Source organism: Ctenopharyngodon idella, chromosome 3, assembly GCF_019924925.1.
Source record: "Ctenopharyngodon idella isolate HZGC_01 chromosome 3, HZGC01, whole genome shotgun sequence".
NCBI lineage: Eukaryota > Metazoa > Chordata > Actinopteri > Cypriniformes > Xenocyprididae > Ctenopharyngodon > Ctenopharyngodon idella.
This window is the reverse complement of record NC_067222.1, coordinates 50,662,295-50,679,407: the sequence shown is the minus strand read 5'-3', so window position 1 is coordinate 50,679,407 and position 17,113 is coordinate 50,662,295. Positions and strand designations below refer to the sequence as shown.

The following is a 17,113-nucleotide window of genomic DNA, read 5'->3' as shown; positions in this document are numbered from 1 at the left end:
TGACGGCTTACGTAAAAGAATTATGTCAAGATATGAGACTCTTTCCGTTTCCCCTTTTTGTCCCCTTTTTGCTTTAATCACTCACCATGGCAACACCATTTGAGATATCCAATATCCGTTCACAATTTAACATGTCTTGCCACCATGTTCAGAAAGTTTGGTGTGAATCGTATGAATCCCGTAGGAGGAGTAGTTAACCCTCTGGGGTCTGAGGATTTTTGGGGCCCTGGAGAAGTTTTGACATGCCCTGACATTTGTGCTTTTTTCAGTTGTTCATAAACATATTAATGGAAAAAGTGTCATTACACTGTATTCAGCACAAACTAGGCTACCATAATATGTGAGGAACATGTATGTACATGTTTGTGTTTTTGAAGGAATAACGTTTATGCGTGATTATTGAAAAAACAAAAAACTTAAGTCACTGAAATAAAGCCAAAAATATATATATTAAATCTGTGTTCATATGACTTCTGGGTATTGGAGGTTGTAGACTAGAGTTTTTGCTTCAAAATGATGTAAAAATTATCCTGCATACTCGTTCATTTATAACAATATATTGATTTAGTTTTTGTAAGACACTTTTTGTCAAGAAACACAGTATGCGTGGAGGCGTGAATCATCATGAATAATGGGTGATATACACCTGAGAAGACAAAAGAATCGCATAAAGAACCTCTAATGAGCTGCATATTAATGAGGCCTTTCAGTCAGGTAGGCTGTGAAAAAACCCTCTGTGATCATGTCTCAAGCTCATCATGGTGTATATCAAACATACAGAAAAAACAGCAATACTGTGAAATATTATTACAATTTAAAATAATGGTATTCTATTATATAATTTTAAATATAATGTATTTCTGTGATGCAAAGCGTCTGAACATTCGTGTTACCTCTATGGCATTTCATATAGTCTTTTAGCTTAAAAGCATGCACATTTGGAGAAATATTGATGGATTCTCATATGTTTGTCAATTTTCTATACAGAGGAGTAATATTTATTCAATATGTATTGTCATCACTGTGGGCGCTGGATACTGTGTTTTCAATTCATACTTGCAGCCGGAGGGCGCTCTGTACACCTTTAGTCCACAAATTACTCTAAAGAAGAACAGGACATTCAGGAACTAATGGCATGTCTTCCAGAGATCGCTAACCATAGCTTTAACATCCAGATAAACACTTTTCAAGACAATAAATGCACGATTGAGATGATATATACATGTATTGCCTCAGAATTTGCGTCTGAATAGCGCTCGCTCCGTGGGCGTGGCCGCATTAGCGGATAATGAGCTGAATCACGGACTTCTGACATGTGTCTCTTTTCATACAGATTACGTAAACACAGAATATTTGTTTTCGATTTGACTTACACGATTTAAAACCTGACATTTCAACGTTTTTTTAGACATAAGTCTCATTTTTGTGTCATTAGTATTCACTAAGTTACAGTTCATTTTCTGAGAACTATCAGATTAAACTTCGTTCAGAGGGAGACGAGAGATCACGCATCATGTTAGTTTTCTTTATTTTGCAAAAAGCACATCATTTTGTTTTTACTCTGAGTGTACACAAATAAAAGAAGATATTCCACAGATTAAAATGGTGTATAACTCTTAATTATATGTGCAACATTGACGGAGTATTTTGAGTCTCTTTCACACTGGTAAGAAAAAAACCGAGGTGGTATCGCCGGCGTGACCGCCGACCCGAGGGAGTTAAAAATTGAGAGCCTGGTTATTAAAATATATCACATTCAAACCTAAATATCTGTCTTCTTGTTGGTCGGAGCTAATGACTGTAAATTAGAAAGTTGTCCGGCTCAGTAAGAACAACATATGTACAGAGTTTGGTGACTGTAGGTAAAACTAACCTCCTACTTTTGTCAAAAGGTGGCACTACAAAGCTCCCTCATTATGCCCTTTTCTAAGGCTTTGCCCATTTCTACTGGATGACCACTCTGATGTTTGTGTTGAGTTTCATGTAACTTGAGCTTCAAGAATATTATTAAAGTTTGATGCATTGCCATGGCAACAATATTTAAGACATCAAGAATCCTTTCGCAGGTCTTACAGGCCAAGGCCAAACCTTTCAAGATATCAAAATCCATCTGAAATTCAGCATCCTCAATATCTTGGCTTCACATTGACCGAGTTTGGTGGTGATTCGATGAATCGCCTAGGAGAAGTGTATCAAATTCCAGAGTATGCATTTTTCAAACAGACCTAAATAGCCAACTTCCTGTTGGGCAGAGCATGGAAGTTGTTTGGCCTGATGAGGTCTATATGTGTACCGAGTTTCATACATATACATGCAAGTGTGTTTGATATATGGACCAAGCTTTGGCCAAGCTTTGGCCCAGCCCTGATGGTTGATAATTTTGATGTGTGTGCAAAGTTTCAAGAGTTTTTGAGCATGATAAGGGCCCAAGGGTGTACAATCATACACTGCCATTATGCTTCAAATATCCTGCTATCACTATTTAAATAATCACACGCACACATCAGATAAGTTTAATTATAACATCTTTATTTACTTATCTGTAAAGCTGTGAAGTGTCTTGCGTGTGATGTCTTTCTGGTTGATCTGCCATGGGCATGGCCAGCAAAGAGGGTCAAAATGTGTGCGGCGATTCGTAAATCCTTAAATTGTAGCTGACTCTTGCTGCGCATGCTTGAATTGTCCGCCAGCTGGACTGTTTTAAGAGTTTGTGTGGGGAGGGGGAAATGGTGGAAAATGTCTTTTTGTTAATTTATTAACTAAGTAGGCCTTTAATATATAAGTGCAGCTCTCTCACACAATGGGGGTGAGGTGAGGAAGTTGAGGTTCCAAAATTGAAGTGCAATGGTGGACTGTGAAAAACCTTTTAGTAGAAGGTAATTCAGCCAACCTGATTGTAGGAGGATCATATTATCTCCAAGGATCATATTACTCCCAGTCCTTGCCTCATTTTAGTAGGACAGATTCAGTGTGTTGATAACTTAAGAACCGCTGTGACCATATCATTGAGTCAGTATCAATTGCATTCATGTATGATTTGCTGCAGTGTTGAGCACAAATGCACAGATGAGTTATAAACTTAACCCTCAGCAGTTGACCCTCATAAAATTTTAATGGCTAAAGTCTCATTACACTGTATTCAGCATAAACATGCAGTTAAGATTATAAACCCTCCCTGATAAACACATTGATATCGCTGTTTGGTTTGTTTTGCTCTCAACACAGGCTATTTGGGTGTAATCTCACTGGTCAGTTCTGTGAAAGTTTGTCTTCAACTCTACAATCCTCCAACTCTGTCCTGAGAGAACTGGACTTAAGTAACAATGACCTGCAGGATTCTGGAGTGAAGCTTCTTTCTGATGGACTGAAGAATCCAAACTGTCAGCTGCAGAGACTGAGGTATTTAAGAACATATAAGAGATCACTTACAGTCAGTCAGTCATAGTGTTTGTAGATGATCTGACTGTCGATGTGTGTATTCTGCTCTCTTTCAGCCTTACTAACTGTAATCTCACTGTTCAGTCTTGTGAGAGTTTTTCATCAGTTCTAAAATCCTCAAACTCTGTCCTGAGAGAGCTGGACCTGAGTAACAATGATCTGCAGGATTCTGGAGTGAAGGTTCTTTCTGATGGACTGAAGAGCTGTGAGCTAGAAATACTGAGGTTTGAGTTCAAATATTTTCATTGTTTTTTTGTTTTTTTTTCAACAAGTTAATTACCAAAAATCACACTGCTTAATTTATTCTGTATGCAATTACTGTTTTTCTTGATCAGATTTTCCATATGCAATCTCAGTGCTCAGTCTTGTGAGAGTTTGTCATCAGTTTTACAATCCTCAAACTCTGTCCTGAAAGAGCTGGACCTGAGTAACAATGATCTGCAGGATTCTGGAGTGAAGCTGCTCTCTGATGGACTGAAGAGAAACTGTAAACTGGAGATTCTGAGGTAAATAAAAAGGTTGCTACTCATAAATCATTCTGAATAGACACATTACCAACACGTGACCCGCCTGTGAAAGCCCGGCTAAAGTAATTTTTTTGTGATTTACTGTTTTCTATATAAAATCATCCTACACAATGTAAAGAATATTCTGTGAAAACATAACCTTGATATCTTTAACATTGACTGAGTAAGACCACGTCAAAGATTTGCTGAAAATAATGTTTCTGAGAAATTCCAATGTAAAAACTAGAAAATAAAGTTTGAAATCAAACTTTAATGTTGGCTTGGCAAAGCCTTGATGGGCAGCCCGAGTCAAAAGATCCAAACGCACATGTCTGTTCCGTGTTCTGAAGGTGGCCCCACCACAACGGCCGCTTTAAGAGGCGCGACTCGGCTCGTGTGTGTGTGTGTGTATCGTATCAGGCGATCAACCTGTTCAATAAACTGTTTAAAACATGCAGTCACCCGATCAATACTGAGATTCTAGATGGTATAAACAAAGATATAATAAATCTTGTCAAACTGAGGACGGAATCGAAAGTATCTAGTCTCTCTCATCTGCTCATGCTGGGTGCGGCAGCGCTGGCGACACAAAGCGCCTCTACTGCAAAAATCTTTGCACAGATGTCACATCATTAACACATTAACACGGTCAATCAAACAAAGAAGGTCTTTGATGTGTTCTTGTGCTCCGTTGAATGAGATTCGCCATGTATTTTGGACACAATGAAGTGAGAATGGACGAGACCTGGAGCGCAAGCTTTATTATAGACGTGAGCCGTCTGTTTCACTCAAAACCTCATCTAAAATCTAAATGTACATCTTTAATGCATTCTTGTGATTGAATCTTGTCGAATCACTGGAATGTTTCATTTAAAAAGGTTAAGAAACACATGTGAATGACGAACAGAGAGAGAACGCGTTGCTCTGGGCAGTCGAGTTTAGAGACGGGCAATCGCGGCTCTTTACGTCATCAAAACAGCTTGCATTTACTAAATGTAACTCTTCAATGCGTTCTTGTGATCGAATCTTGTCGAATTGCTGGAATGTTTTATTTAAAAAGCTTAAAAATTGCATGCAAATGACAAACATAGTGATCGAGGGCAAAAACGAAAGTGCTCGTCTGCTACAATATGAGCGAATAGAACAGGGATAAACTTACCCATACAAGGTGTAAGACGTGCAAAGCTTCTTCCCATTGTTGCATCTGTTTTAGAAATCTCGATCTTTCAGTCGTATTTAATCACTTTTCACTCTATATTAATGTTTTAATCGCTCAGTGCAGCTATCTCTCTCTCTCATCTGCCCGATGGGAGCTGCAGCCCCGCGGGCGCTGCCTGGGTTACATGAGACTCGCAAGTGTGTCTGTATTCATTACACTAAGCATCTTTGAAGCTCTAAAAGTATCTCATGTTTTTCATTGATTGTATATTAATACATTCACTAGAATGGTTCAAACTGGCAAGCTTTAAAACACAGAAATGACGAACTGACACAACCGAAAGTGAATGCATGAGCCAATGATTTCTTATGTTGGCGTGCCCTCTATTGGGTGGAACTGCTCCTCTGGAGGTGCAATTTAATGAAGTCAATGCATTTCAATGGGGAAAAATATGAACTTTGATAAATTATTATTCGAAAACTGTAACCCAGGTCTGTGGACAGTTTGGGGCTTGTAGCATTAAAGCCCTAGGAAGAGTAGCAGTCAGAAAATCAGGTAAGAAGAAAAATAATAATAACTAGAAAAATAAAGTTCTAAAAAGAACTTTGATGTTGGCTTGGCAAAGCCTTGATGGGCAGCCTGAGGCAAAAGAGCCAAACGCACATGTCTGTTCCGTGTTCTGAAGGTGGCCCCGCCACAACAGCCGCTTTAAGAGTCACGGCCCCTTTAAGAGCCTCGGCTCATGTTTTTTTTGTGTGTGTGTGTAACATCGTATCAGGCTATCAACCTGTTCAATAAACTGTTTAAAACATGTAGTCACCCTGTATTTAGAGCTGTGACAAACAATTGTTTTGAGGATCGATGGATCTATTCATTTTTCTATCTATTATTTTTTGGCCCCACTTCATATTAGGTGTCTTAAACAATTTAGTACTAATATTTAAATTAGTCATTTAAATATTGTGTACATGTTTTTACATTGTACTTACATTTGTTAAAAAGTAGCTGCATGTATCTACAAGTGAAGACACTGAATATGTATTATTTTCTGATTAGTCAGTTATAGTGGCTTATTAGTATAACCTTGGTTAACCTACCAATACATAATCATTGTAATTTATGTTGTTATAAGTCAAAGTTTATTTAAATATTTGATCATAATGTTGTCTTCATTCAGAAGATTAAATATCTGCTTGAATACATCTATGAAGGAAATGAAGTCACGGCCCCTTTAAGAGGCGCGGCTAGACTCGGCAACTCTGTGAATGTGTGTTTGTGTGTATCAGGCGATCAACTAACCTGTTCAATAAACTGTGTAAATCACGCAATCACGTGAGCAATACTGATATTGTAGATGACTTTTCACACCATATTAACGTTTTTACAGAGTGTTTGTGAAAATCGCTCCGTGCAGCTGTCTCTCTATCTCTCTCATCTGCTTGAACTAAGCATGTTAGAAGCTCTAAAAGTATCTCATGTTTTTCATTGATTGTATATTAATAAATTTGCTAGAATAGTTTCAAACTGCCAAGCTTTAAAACAGAAATGATGAACTGACGAAACCGAAAGTGAATGCATGAGCCAATGATTTCTTATGTTGGCGCACCCTCAATTGGGCGGAACTGCTCCTCTGGAGGCGCAATTTAATGAAATCAATGCATTTCAATGGGGAAAATATGAACTTTGATAAATTATTAATCGAAATCTGTAACTCTGATCTCTTAGAAAAGATATAGCAACTAATGCTGCGTTCCAGGCAGGTTTTTTGAGCCAGTAAGTCATGACTTCAAATCACGACTCACAACTTTGTAGCGTTCCAGGCAAGTCACGCCAAACTGCCTTAAGTATAAACAAACCAACATGGCAGAACGTATGGGGCTTATGCTCATTAAGAATTATTTCTATTGCCAAAGGTGCTTACTCCTTGCTTACTTGAGGGAAACGGAGGAGGAAAACGGCGCATAAGGCAAGAGAAGCTGTTATACCTTGTATTTTACGTTATTTTACCGTGCACTTGCATGAACACCGCATCTGTAGGGGCTGCCATTGTTGTTTCGCGGGCTATGTGACGTCAGAACCCGTAACTGGGAGTACATCGATCTAGTACAAGTTCACGGGTGGGAAGTCACAGGTTTGACTGCTGTTCCAGTGCACTTTCACGGGTAGAAGGTTGGAAAAACACGGGTTATGGGTTGCCTGGAACACGACATAACTAGACCTTTGGACCCAGGTTTGTGGACAGTTTGGGGCTTGTAGCATTAAAGTCCTAGGAGGAGTAGCAGTCAGAAAATTTGCTCAGAAGAATAATAATAATAACTAAAAGATAAAGTTCGTAAACAAACTTTGCTCGCGAGCTCTGAATGGGTAGCATCATATCAGGCGATCAACTAACCTGTTCAATAAACTGTGTAAATCATGCTATCAACTTGAGAAATACTGATATTGTAGATGGTTTTACTCCATATTAACGTTTTCTCACAGAGGGTTTGTGGAAATCGCTCCACGCAGCTGTCTCTGTCTCATCTTGTGAGATATTCTGTGTGCAGTTAAATGGTTGGGACACCACTGGCCTAATTCTTCGGTCAGAAAGAACTGCAGCTACTCCAGAGTGAATGTGGTTGATCTAATATTTATTGTGTGGCTATGCACATCAATGTGGTTTCTGTGAGAAGACAAAATGAGGATGATAAATATACAGGATAATATGACATGACCGAAAATACAGAGATAACTGTATAACTATACACTGATAAATTAAAATTATATAATCTTACAGTAAACCAGAGTTTATTGTAAAATATGAGCGCTATACGCAGCTATATTATACAGACTGAGTTGCCGCTGCTAACAAGCGGTGTCAGATTACAAAGTGTGTGCGCTGCTCTAGCACTTCCATGCGCTCTTTATATTATTACTAAAATGTCGATCAAACATTGGATATTCTCATCATCAACATACATAACAAGCAACTCCCTTTCACACACGAAATAAACATCTTAAATAATAAATAACCAGATGATTCGTCGCATATGAGTATTGCCGCCATTGTGCGTATATTGACGCATTAATAATTCTGAGGTAAAATGAACTCAATTATGCTATAAAACACTCTGAAACATACCTACAATAATAATAAATGCTGTTACTTACGGAGTTATCAACGCACAGCAATACCACACAAGGAAAAGCAGATTTTCATGGAATAAACAAAGCCAGGAAACTCCGTATAACTCGGCTACTGCACGCTGGCGTCTGAACAAGTATAACTCGTGCATGCTTGATAAGGGAATTCCTACAGTACAGGTGCTGGTCATATAATTAGAATATCATCAAAAAGTTGATTTATTTCACTAATTCCATTCAAAAAGTGAAACTTGTATATTATATTCATTCATTACACACAGACTGATATATTTCAAATGTTTATTTCTTTTAATTTTGATGATTATAACTGACAACTAAGGAAAATCCCAAATTCAGTATCTCAGAAAATTAGAATATTGCGAAAAGGTTCAATATTGAAGACACCTGGTGCCACACTCTAATCAGCTAATTAACTCAAAACACCTGCAAAGGCCTTTAAATGGTCTCTCAGTCTAGTTCTGTAGGCTACACAATCATGGGGAAGACTGCTGACTTGACAGTTGTCCAAAAGACGACCACTGATACCTTGCACAAGGAGGGCAAGACACAAAAGGTCATTGCAAAAGAGGCTGGCTGTTCACAGAGCTCTGTGTCCAAGCACATTAATAGAGAGGCGAAGGGAAGGAAAAGATGTGGTAGAAAAAAGTGTACAAGCAATAGGGATAACCGCACCCTGGAGAGGATTGTGAAACAAATCCCGTTCAAAAATGTGGGGGAGATTCACAAAGAGTGGACTGCAGCTGGAGTCAGTGCTTCAAGAACCACTACGCACAGACGTATGCAAGACATGGGTTTCAGCTGTCACATTCCTTGTGTCAAGCCACTCTTGAACAACAGACAGCATCAGAAGCGTCTCACCTGGGCTAAAGACAAAAAGGACTGGACTGCTGCTGAGTGGTCCAAAGTTATGTTCTCTGATGAAAGTAAATTTTGCATTTCCTTTGGAAATCAGGGTCCCAGAGTCTGGAGGAAGAGAGGAGAGGCACACAATCCACGTTGCTTGAGGTCCAGTGTAAAGTTTCCACAGTCAGTGATGGTTTGGGGTGCCATGTCATCTGCTGGTGTTGGTCCACTGTGTTTTCTGAGGTCCAAGGTCAACGCAGCCGTATACCAGGAAGTTTTAGAGCACTTCATGCTTCCTGCTGCTGACCAGCTTTATGGAGATGCAGATTTCATTTTCCAACAGGACTTGGCACCTGCACACAGTGCCAAAGCTACCAGTACCTGGTTTAAGGACCATGCTATCCCTGTTCTTAATTGGCCAGCAAACTCGCCTGACCTTAACCCCATAGAAAATCTATGGGGTACTGTGAAGAGGAAGATGCGATATGCCAGACTCAACAATGCAGAAGAGCTGAAGGCCACTATCAGAGCAACCTGGGCTCTTATAACACCTGAGCAGTGCCACAGACTGATCGACTCCATGCCACGCCGCATTGCTGCAGTAATTCAGGCAAAAGGAGCCCCAGCTAAGTATTGAGTGCTGTACATGTTCATACTTTTCATGTTCATACTTTTCAGTTGGCCAAGATTTCTAAAATCCTTTCTTTGTATCAGTCTTAAGTAATATTCTAATATTCTGAGATACTGAATTTGGGATTTTCCTTAGTTGTCAGTTATAATCATCAAAATTAAAAGAAATAAACATTTGAAATATATCAGTCTGTGTGTAATGAATGAATATAATATACAAGTTTCACTTTTTGAATGGAATTAGTGAAATAAATCAACTTTTTGATGATATTCTAATTATATGACCAGCACCTGTAAATGAACAGTATTGTGCTGCCCTCTAGTGACAGAATAGGGAATTTTGTACACATCTGCTCATGCTGGGAGCGGCAGTGCCGGCGACACGACGTGCCTGTAATGCACAAATCTTTGCACATGCCACACATCATGAACACAGTAACACAGTTATACACATAAGCATTCAAACAAAGAAGCTCTTTGTTGCGTGCTTGTGCTCGCTTGAATGAGAATCGCCATGTATTTGGGACATGATGAGGAGAATGGACGAGCTTCGGAGCGCGAGCTTCATTATGTGAGCCGTCTGTGTTTCACTCAAAAAACGCATCCAAAATCTAAATTTAAGTCTTTAATGTGTTCCTGTGATAGAATCTTGTCAAATCGCTGGAATATTTTATTTAGTAAGGTTAAAAAACACATGTGAATGACGAACATAGGAAGGACAAAAACAAAAGTAAACTGGTCTAATATAATGCGGGTCTCGTCTGCACAATGTATTATCATTATTATTAATTGGTTTACAACAGTGATGAACTTCCCCATAAACTGTGTAAGACATCATCCGATCAATATTTCCAGTTGACATAAACAACTTGTGAAGCGCTGTTTTTGTAACATTATTTGTCATTTGACTGGGCTTAAACAAGCTGATTTCTTATCCTGCTTCCTACTTGGGTAAATTTGGTTTTATATTCGCACATTCGGACTTCCGCATAGGCTACAATAACTTTGTACACTACATTGGACATTCAGTGGACGTTCGCAAGTAAGTATGCCATTAAAATAATACTTGCCCATTTTGATCGATTGTGAAAAATGTTGTAGGGTTACAATCGTTGGTTGTAAATATCATGTCGCTGTTCAGAATTTGCAAACATTAACTTTATTGCACATTATTAAAACGTTCTTAAACGCGGAAGTCCGAATGTGCGAATATAAAACCAAATTTACCCAAGTCTGCTTCCTCCAGTGGACGGTACTGCTCCTCTAGAGGGCGCATTTTTTGCTCTGTCTATGTAAGTCTATGGAAAAATTTTCACTTAAAAAATTAATATTAAAAAAACTGTACATCTGATCGGTCTAAAAAGATACAGCAACTAACTAGAGACCAGGACCTACGTCTGTGGCAAGTTTGGTAGCATTAAAGCTCTAGGAGGAGTAGCAGTCAGAAAAAGGGGGTAAGAAGAATAATAAGATGTTTAAGTAGAATATCAATATGTTGGCTTTGCCAAGCCAACATAAGCTTATTTTTAAAATGGCAACACATTTGAAACATAATTACCCTATGTGCCATATACCACATTAAAGCTAACTCGTGACTGAGCGGGCGAACCACTGATGCTAATGCGCTCTAGTTATTATAGTGTTAGGGGCAGGGCCATGCTCAGTGGCTCCAGTGCATTATTGAGCCATGATTTCAGGCCCGCCCCAAAAATGGTGAAAAAATGTTTAACTCCACAATTCAGTACTGAATTGACTTTAAATGGGCTTTAAGTATATTTCTACTTCACTGGAGGATAAATGTTTCTGTTGACTGTTTACTTTTGTGACTGAAACTACAAAAAATAACAGCTATCACCCAAATGACTGTGCTAGTGATGTGTGACTGCTAAACTAATGTGATATGGACTGTTGCTGTGTATGTTTGTAGGTTGTCTGGCTGTATGGTGACAGAGAAAGGATGTCATTATGTGTCTTCAGTTTTGAGTTCAAACCCATCACACCTGAAAGAGCTGGATCTGAGCTACAATCACCCAGGAGACTCAGGAGTGAAGCTGCTCTCTGATACACTCAACCATCCAAACTACACACTGGTCAAACTCAAGTATGTTAAGCAGGAGGAGTGAATAAGTTCTACTGTGTCATAGTGCACTTCCACAACTTACTGAAATTTAATTAACATTTATGCAATAATAATAATAACTAATACTAATGAATTAGAGAAGTGCATATCTGTAAAGGAGCACAGTAAAATGTGTTAAATGTGTTCTCAGTCTTAAATTATCACTTGTTCTGTGTCTATATGAGTCCAATCTACAGAAAGTACAAAAGTAACACTAAAACAGTGTTGAAGCTAATAAGATAATTAAAGGGATAGTTCACCCAAAAACAAAAATTACCCCATAATTTACTCACCCTCAAGCCATCCTAGGTGTATATGGCTTTCTTCTTTCAGACAGAGTTATATTAAAGAGCTATACATTAACACAGAGTTATATTAAAAATATCCTGGCTCGGCCAAGCTTTATAATGGGAGTGATTGGAGGATGAGTTTTTGAAGTCCAAAAAAGTGCATCCATCGATCATAAAACCTACACAAGCAAGTTATGTTAATTGAGTCAAAATATTTGAGTCAAGACAATAAGGAAGACCATTAATCCTACAACACACTGGCTGTATCCATTTAAATAGCATGTCTGGGCATGTTCTTTTTAGAATAACTGTGTGTATGTGTGTGTGTGTCTGTCTGTGTATTAATTATGAGTAATTCTTTAATAAACAGATGGATAAACGAATGTTAGTCAGTCAGGAATTAAAATGAAATGTCAATTAATTTTAAAATTATGCGAGTTCATGGCTTTCTGTGGAAGACAAGAGAAAGCATGTACTGGAAAAGCACATGCAGATCAGAAGCGCACAGTAAATTAAGATAGAAACAAACCCACAAACTTATGATTTCTGTGCTCTTCACACTGTGCTTAACCCTGACTTAATATTTTAGCTGTAAAGTTGGGTTAATCTGATCAACACATTTTGACTAATCTAATTTCAACACTAGAGCTCTTTATAAGTCATTACACAAAAACATCTGCAATGTTTTAATTGGAAGGTTAGTTTACATGTAAAATAAAATAAAAAAAAAAACACCTTCCTGTAACATTCTGGAAGTTACTTTTTGGTTACAAAAAAAAAAAAAAAAAAACCTACAAAGAATGCTCCTAAAATGTTCTTATTTATAAATAACCAAATGGGTACGATATGGGAACATTAGGGGAATTTTCTGTTTCCTGGGGAATGACATCTGCTACACAGAGTCTGAGTTCATCAGATCTGGAAAAGTCATTTTCACAAAAGGCTAACATGTAAATGAATACACAGTCAAACCAAAATGTATTCAGACACCTTGAACATTTCATTCATTAATTCAGTTTATTTACTATAGTTTTAAAAAAAAATGGTAATAAAATATGACAAGATCTCAGCGTTAAACTGTGTCAGAAAAAAAAAAAATCTTAGGGTGTACTCACACTAGGAGCTCTGAACCATGCCCGAGCGCGTTTGACCTCCAAAGCCTGGCTCGTTTGACAAGTGTGATTGCTCCGTTCCGTGCCCGGGCGCGGTTCGTTTAGCCAGCCCTGGCCCGCTTGGAAGATACCATAAAGAAGCATGGCGTTAGTTTTCACTGTTACGCTGATGATACTCAGCTCTATATTTCGTCACGCCCTGACGAAACTTATCAATTCACAAAATTAACGGGAATGCATAGCTGATATAAAAAATTGGATGACCAGTAATACTACTACTACTAAATTCAGAAAAAACAGATTCTAATTTTTGGACCAAAAACTTCTTCATGTAATAACCTAGAATACTGTCTAACACTTGATGGCTGCTCTGTTAAGCCTTTGTTGTCAGTTAGGAACCTGGGTGTGCTCTTTGATACCAATCTTTCATTTGAAGGCCATGTTTCTAGCATCTGTAAACCCGCATTCTTCCATCTTAAAAATATATCTAAGGTAGATCCTTCTCCTATTTGGCACCTAAACTCTGGAACAATCTTCCTAGCATTGTTCGGGAAGCAGACACACTCTGTCAGTTTTAATCTAGACTAAAAACGCATCTCTTTAACCTGGCATACACATAACACATTATCAATTTATATTTTCAAATCCGATTATTAGGCTGCATAAATTAGGTCAGCCGGAACCGGGAACACTTCCTATAACACCAGATGTACTCGTTACATCAGAAGAAGAATGGCATCTACGTTAATATTAGTCTTTCTGTTTATCCCGAGGTTTACCGTAGTCAAGGAGGGACCTGCGCCTTGACACGACCACAACACAGCCCTAAAGTATCAGCAGAGATTGAGTCAACTAGATCATCCATTGTGAAGGCCTCATCGACACGACAACCAGTGGCATAGTTCCTCAACAAACCGTACATACCGGCGTGATGAATACAATCCTCAACTGGATGGAACTGGAATAAATACTTTGAATGTTGCGATCCTATCGGACTTATGATAGCTACCTGAATCGTAACAACGCACTGTTCGCCAGAGGAAAACTGGCCCCCCCGACTAAGCCTGGTTTCTCCCAAGTTTTTTTTTTCTCCTTTTTAACACCTATTTGCTACCTGTTTGCCACCTGATGTCACCTGTTGGAGTTTGGGTTCCTTGCCGCTGTTGCCTTTGGCTTGCTTAGTTGGGGACACTTGACATTTGATATTCAACAGTGCTTTGCATCTGCCTGCATTGACATCCTGCCTTTGAGGGGGCTGAATGCGAGCAGCTTCGAAAAGCTTCCTCTAAGGACGCTCCGCTCCGCAGGCAAGCGTTCCCCACGGCTCTGAGAAAGATGTCGTGGGGCTTGCAGATGGATCTGTCAGCGGGGCTTGAGACGGGCATGAGTGCTCTTTCTCAGCCTTCACCTGGCAGATCCCTCGGCCCCTCTCTGCCCCGTGGCTTTTTCCACCCAGGGAGAGGGCTCGTCGCATCAGCACTATAGTTCTGAGGAATTGGATGTGCTGAGCATCGATATGGGGGAAGATGACTCGCCATCACTTTCCCCTGAGTATGAGGAGCTGGTGGATGTGCTCTCTCGCGCTGTGTCAAAGTTAAGCATTGATTGGCCAGCCAAGAATCAGGGTGCTCATCCGAAAAGCAAACTGGACGAGCGCTTTTTGTCATCGAATAAAGCACTTCCACCACGGGGTCTGCCATTCTTCCATGATCTTCACGATGAACTAGCGAGATCATGGAGGAAACCATATTCATCATGCTTGTTCAGCCCTCACGTCAAGCACTATTCTAACATAAGAGGGCTGAAAGAATATGGTTATGGGACGATGCCCCGGGTGGAACAGACGCTTGCGAGCTATCTGTCCCCGGGTTCAGCGTCGCCCCTGAAGACCCCCACGCTTCCCACGAAACCACTTAAAGATACATCAGTGTTAGTGGGAAAAGCGTATACGGTAGCGGGTCAGGCTGGTGTGTTCTTGCACACTATGGCTATTCTGCAAGCGTACCAAGCAGATCTGCTGAAGGATCTGGATGGCGGGGAGGGGATTGGCCCGGACGCAGTTCGAGAACTGCGTCGAGCCACAGATCTGTCTCTAAGAGCCACCAAGGAGCCCGTTGGGCGCCAAGGAGACCGTTGAGCAGCCACCAAGGCTGCCATAGACAGAGAGGCACCTGTGGCTCAATCTGTTTGAGTTAAAGGATAAAGACAGGGCCTTTCTCCTCGACGCCCCGCTTGCGCCATCTGGCCTGTTCGGCGACGCAGTTACATCAGTCGTCGACAGGTTCCAGGAGGCTAAGAAGCAAGCGGAGGCATTCAAAAAGTACCTACCATGCCGCCATCCATCCTCTGGGGCTGCTGGGCTTGAGCAGCCCCAGCCGTATAGCTCCTCATACCGAGCGCAGCAGAAAGAGAGTGTCGCCTCTCGTGCTCCACCTCAAAGACACGGTGGGCTGGGACGGCACTCTCAGCCCAAGCCTTCTAAGCCGAAGACAGACCTGAGGGTTTTGCTTCAGGCGAAGAAGGCTGGGCAGAAGAATCCCTGACGTCAGTGGTGTCAGGCTTCTGAGGGCAGCCCCACACGGGGTGGTGCGGTACACACCTCAGTATACGGTGCCCGTCCCACCTCGTGGCCCTCAGGAGGCCGTTCTGCCAACCCCGCCACCTCTAGTGCTTCGGGGCGCAGCGGTTCCCACCGAATTAGTGACGCAGTGTTCAGAACAACACAACGCTGCGTCACATCCTCTGAGGAGGATAAATTTACATCAAAAATGTGCTGTGAACAAAACACCAGAGGCCAGCCTCGAGAGATCTTCAAAATATCTCACGTTGCTTCCTGCAAATTATAGAGAAAGGTTACAAAATCCAGTTTTGGTGCTGTCCACCTCTATTCAAAGGAGTGCTGCAAACGTCAGTGCTTCCACAGCAGGCTCTGGTGTTGGAGCAAGAAATAAAAACCTTATTAGCAAAAGAGGCTATAGAGAGGATTCCGGTTGCCGACAGGGAGTTGGGGTTTTACAGCCGGTATTTCTTGGTTCCAAAAAAGCCAAGAAATACCACAATCAGAGGAGATGGCAGTTCGGCATTGAGATGTCGTTCTCGCACATATTCAGAAATTGGGGTTGAGACTGAATGCGAAGAAAAGAGTGCTTACTCCACGACAGAGGACCACTTTTCTTGGTGTGGTTTGGGATTCAGTGACAATGCGAGCATGTCTCTCTCCAGTTTGCATCACTGCTATTCTATCAGCCATGAAAGAATTGAAGCTAGGCCAGTCACGCACTGTAAAACAGTTTCAGAGACTGTTGGGTCTGATGGCAGCAGCGTCCAACGTGATACCTTTTGGCCTGCTGTACATGAGACCCTTACAGTGGTGGCTCAGGACCAAAGGGTTCTCCCCGAGGGGGAACCCACTGCGTATGATCAAGATCATGCGTCGTTGTCTCCACGCCTTGATCATATGGAAGAAAAATTGGTTCCTGTCCCAGGGCCTTGTGTTAGGAGCTTGATGTCGCCGTGTCACTCTGACAACGGACGCTTCTCTCACAGGCTGGGGAGCGGTAATGGAAGGCCACTCAGCTCAGGGTCTGTGGAAGAGTCATCAGCTCTCGTGGCACATAAATTGCCTGGAGATGATGGCGGTCTTCAATGCATTGAAGTTCTTCCTTCCAGACCTGAGGGGCCATCATGTGCTAGTCAGGACGGACAACACATCGGTGGTCTCGTATATAAATAGACAGGGGGGTCTGCGTTCACGCCCATTATACAAACTGGCGCAACAGATCCTCCTGTGGTCTCTGGGGAAGATGCTCTCCTTGAGAGCTATCTACATTCCAGGGACTCAGAATATTGGAGCAGACATCCTGTTGAGGCAG

At 40.8% G+C, this 17,113-nt stretch overlaps 1 protein-coding gene across 15 annotated transcripts in view; it reads left to right on the top strand.

Annotated features, from left to right (window-relative positions):
• The window catches only part of LOC127508728 (NACHT, LRR and PYD domains-containing protein 3-like), a 274,592-nt gene that overhangs the window by 210,657 nt on the left and 46,822 nt on the right, over positions 1-17,113 (top strand). For all 15 annotated transcript variants that reach the window (XR_007928889.1, XR_007928888.1, XM_051887018.1 and 12 more), the window contains 4 exons: positions 3,226-3,399; positions 3,495-3,662; positions 3,774-3,944; positions 11,648-11,821. Coding sequence is in view for 13 of the 15 variants with exons in the window: in XM_051887018.1 (XP_051742978.1) it covers positions 3,226-3,399; positions 3,495-3,662; positions 3,774-3,944; positions 11,648-11,821 (687 nt within the window). In the remaining 2 variants the exon portion in view is untranslated. The remainder of the gene's footprint in view (positions 1-3,225; positions 3,400-3,494; positions 3,663-3,773; positions 3,945-11,647; positions 11,822-17,113) is intronic.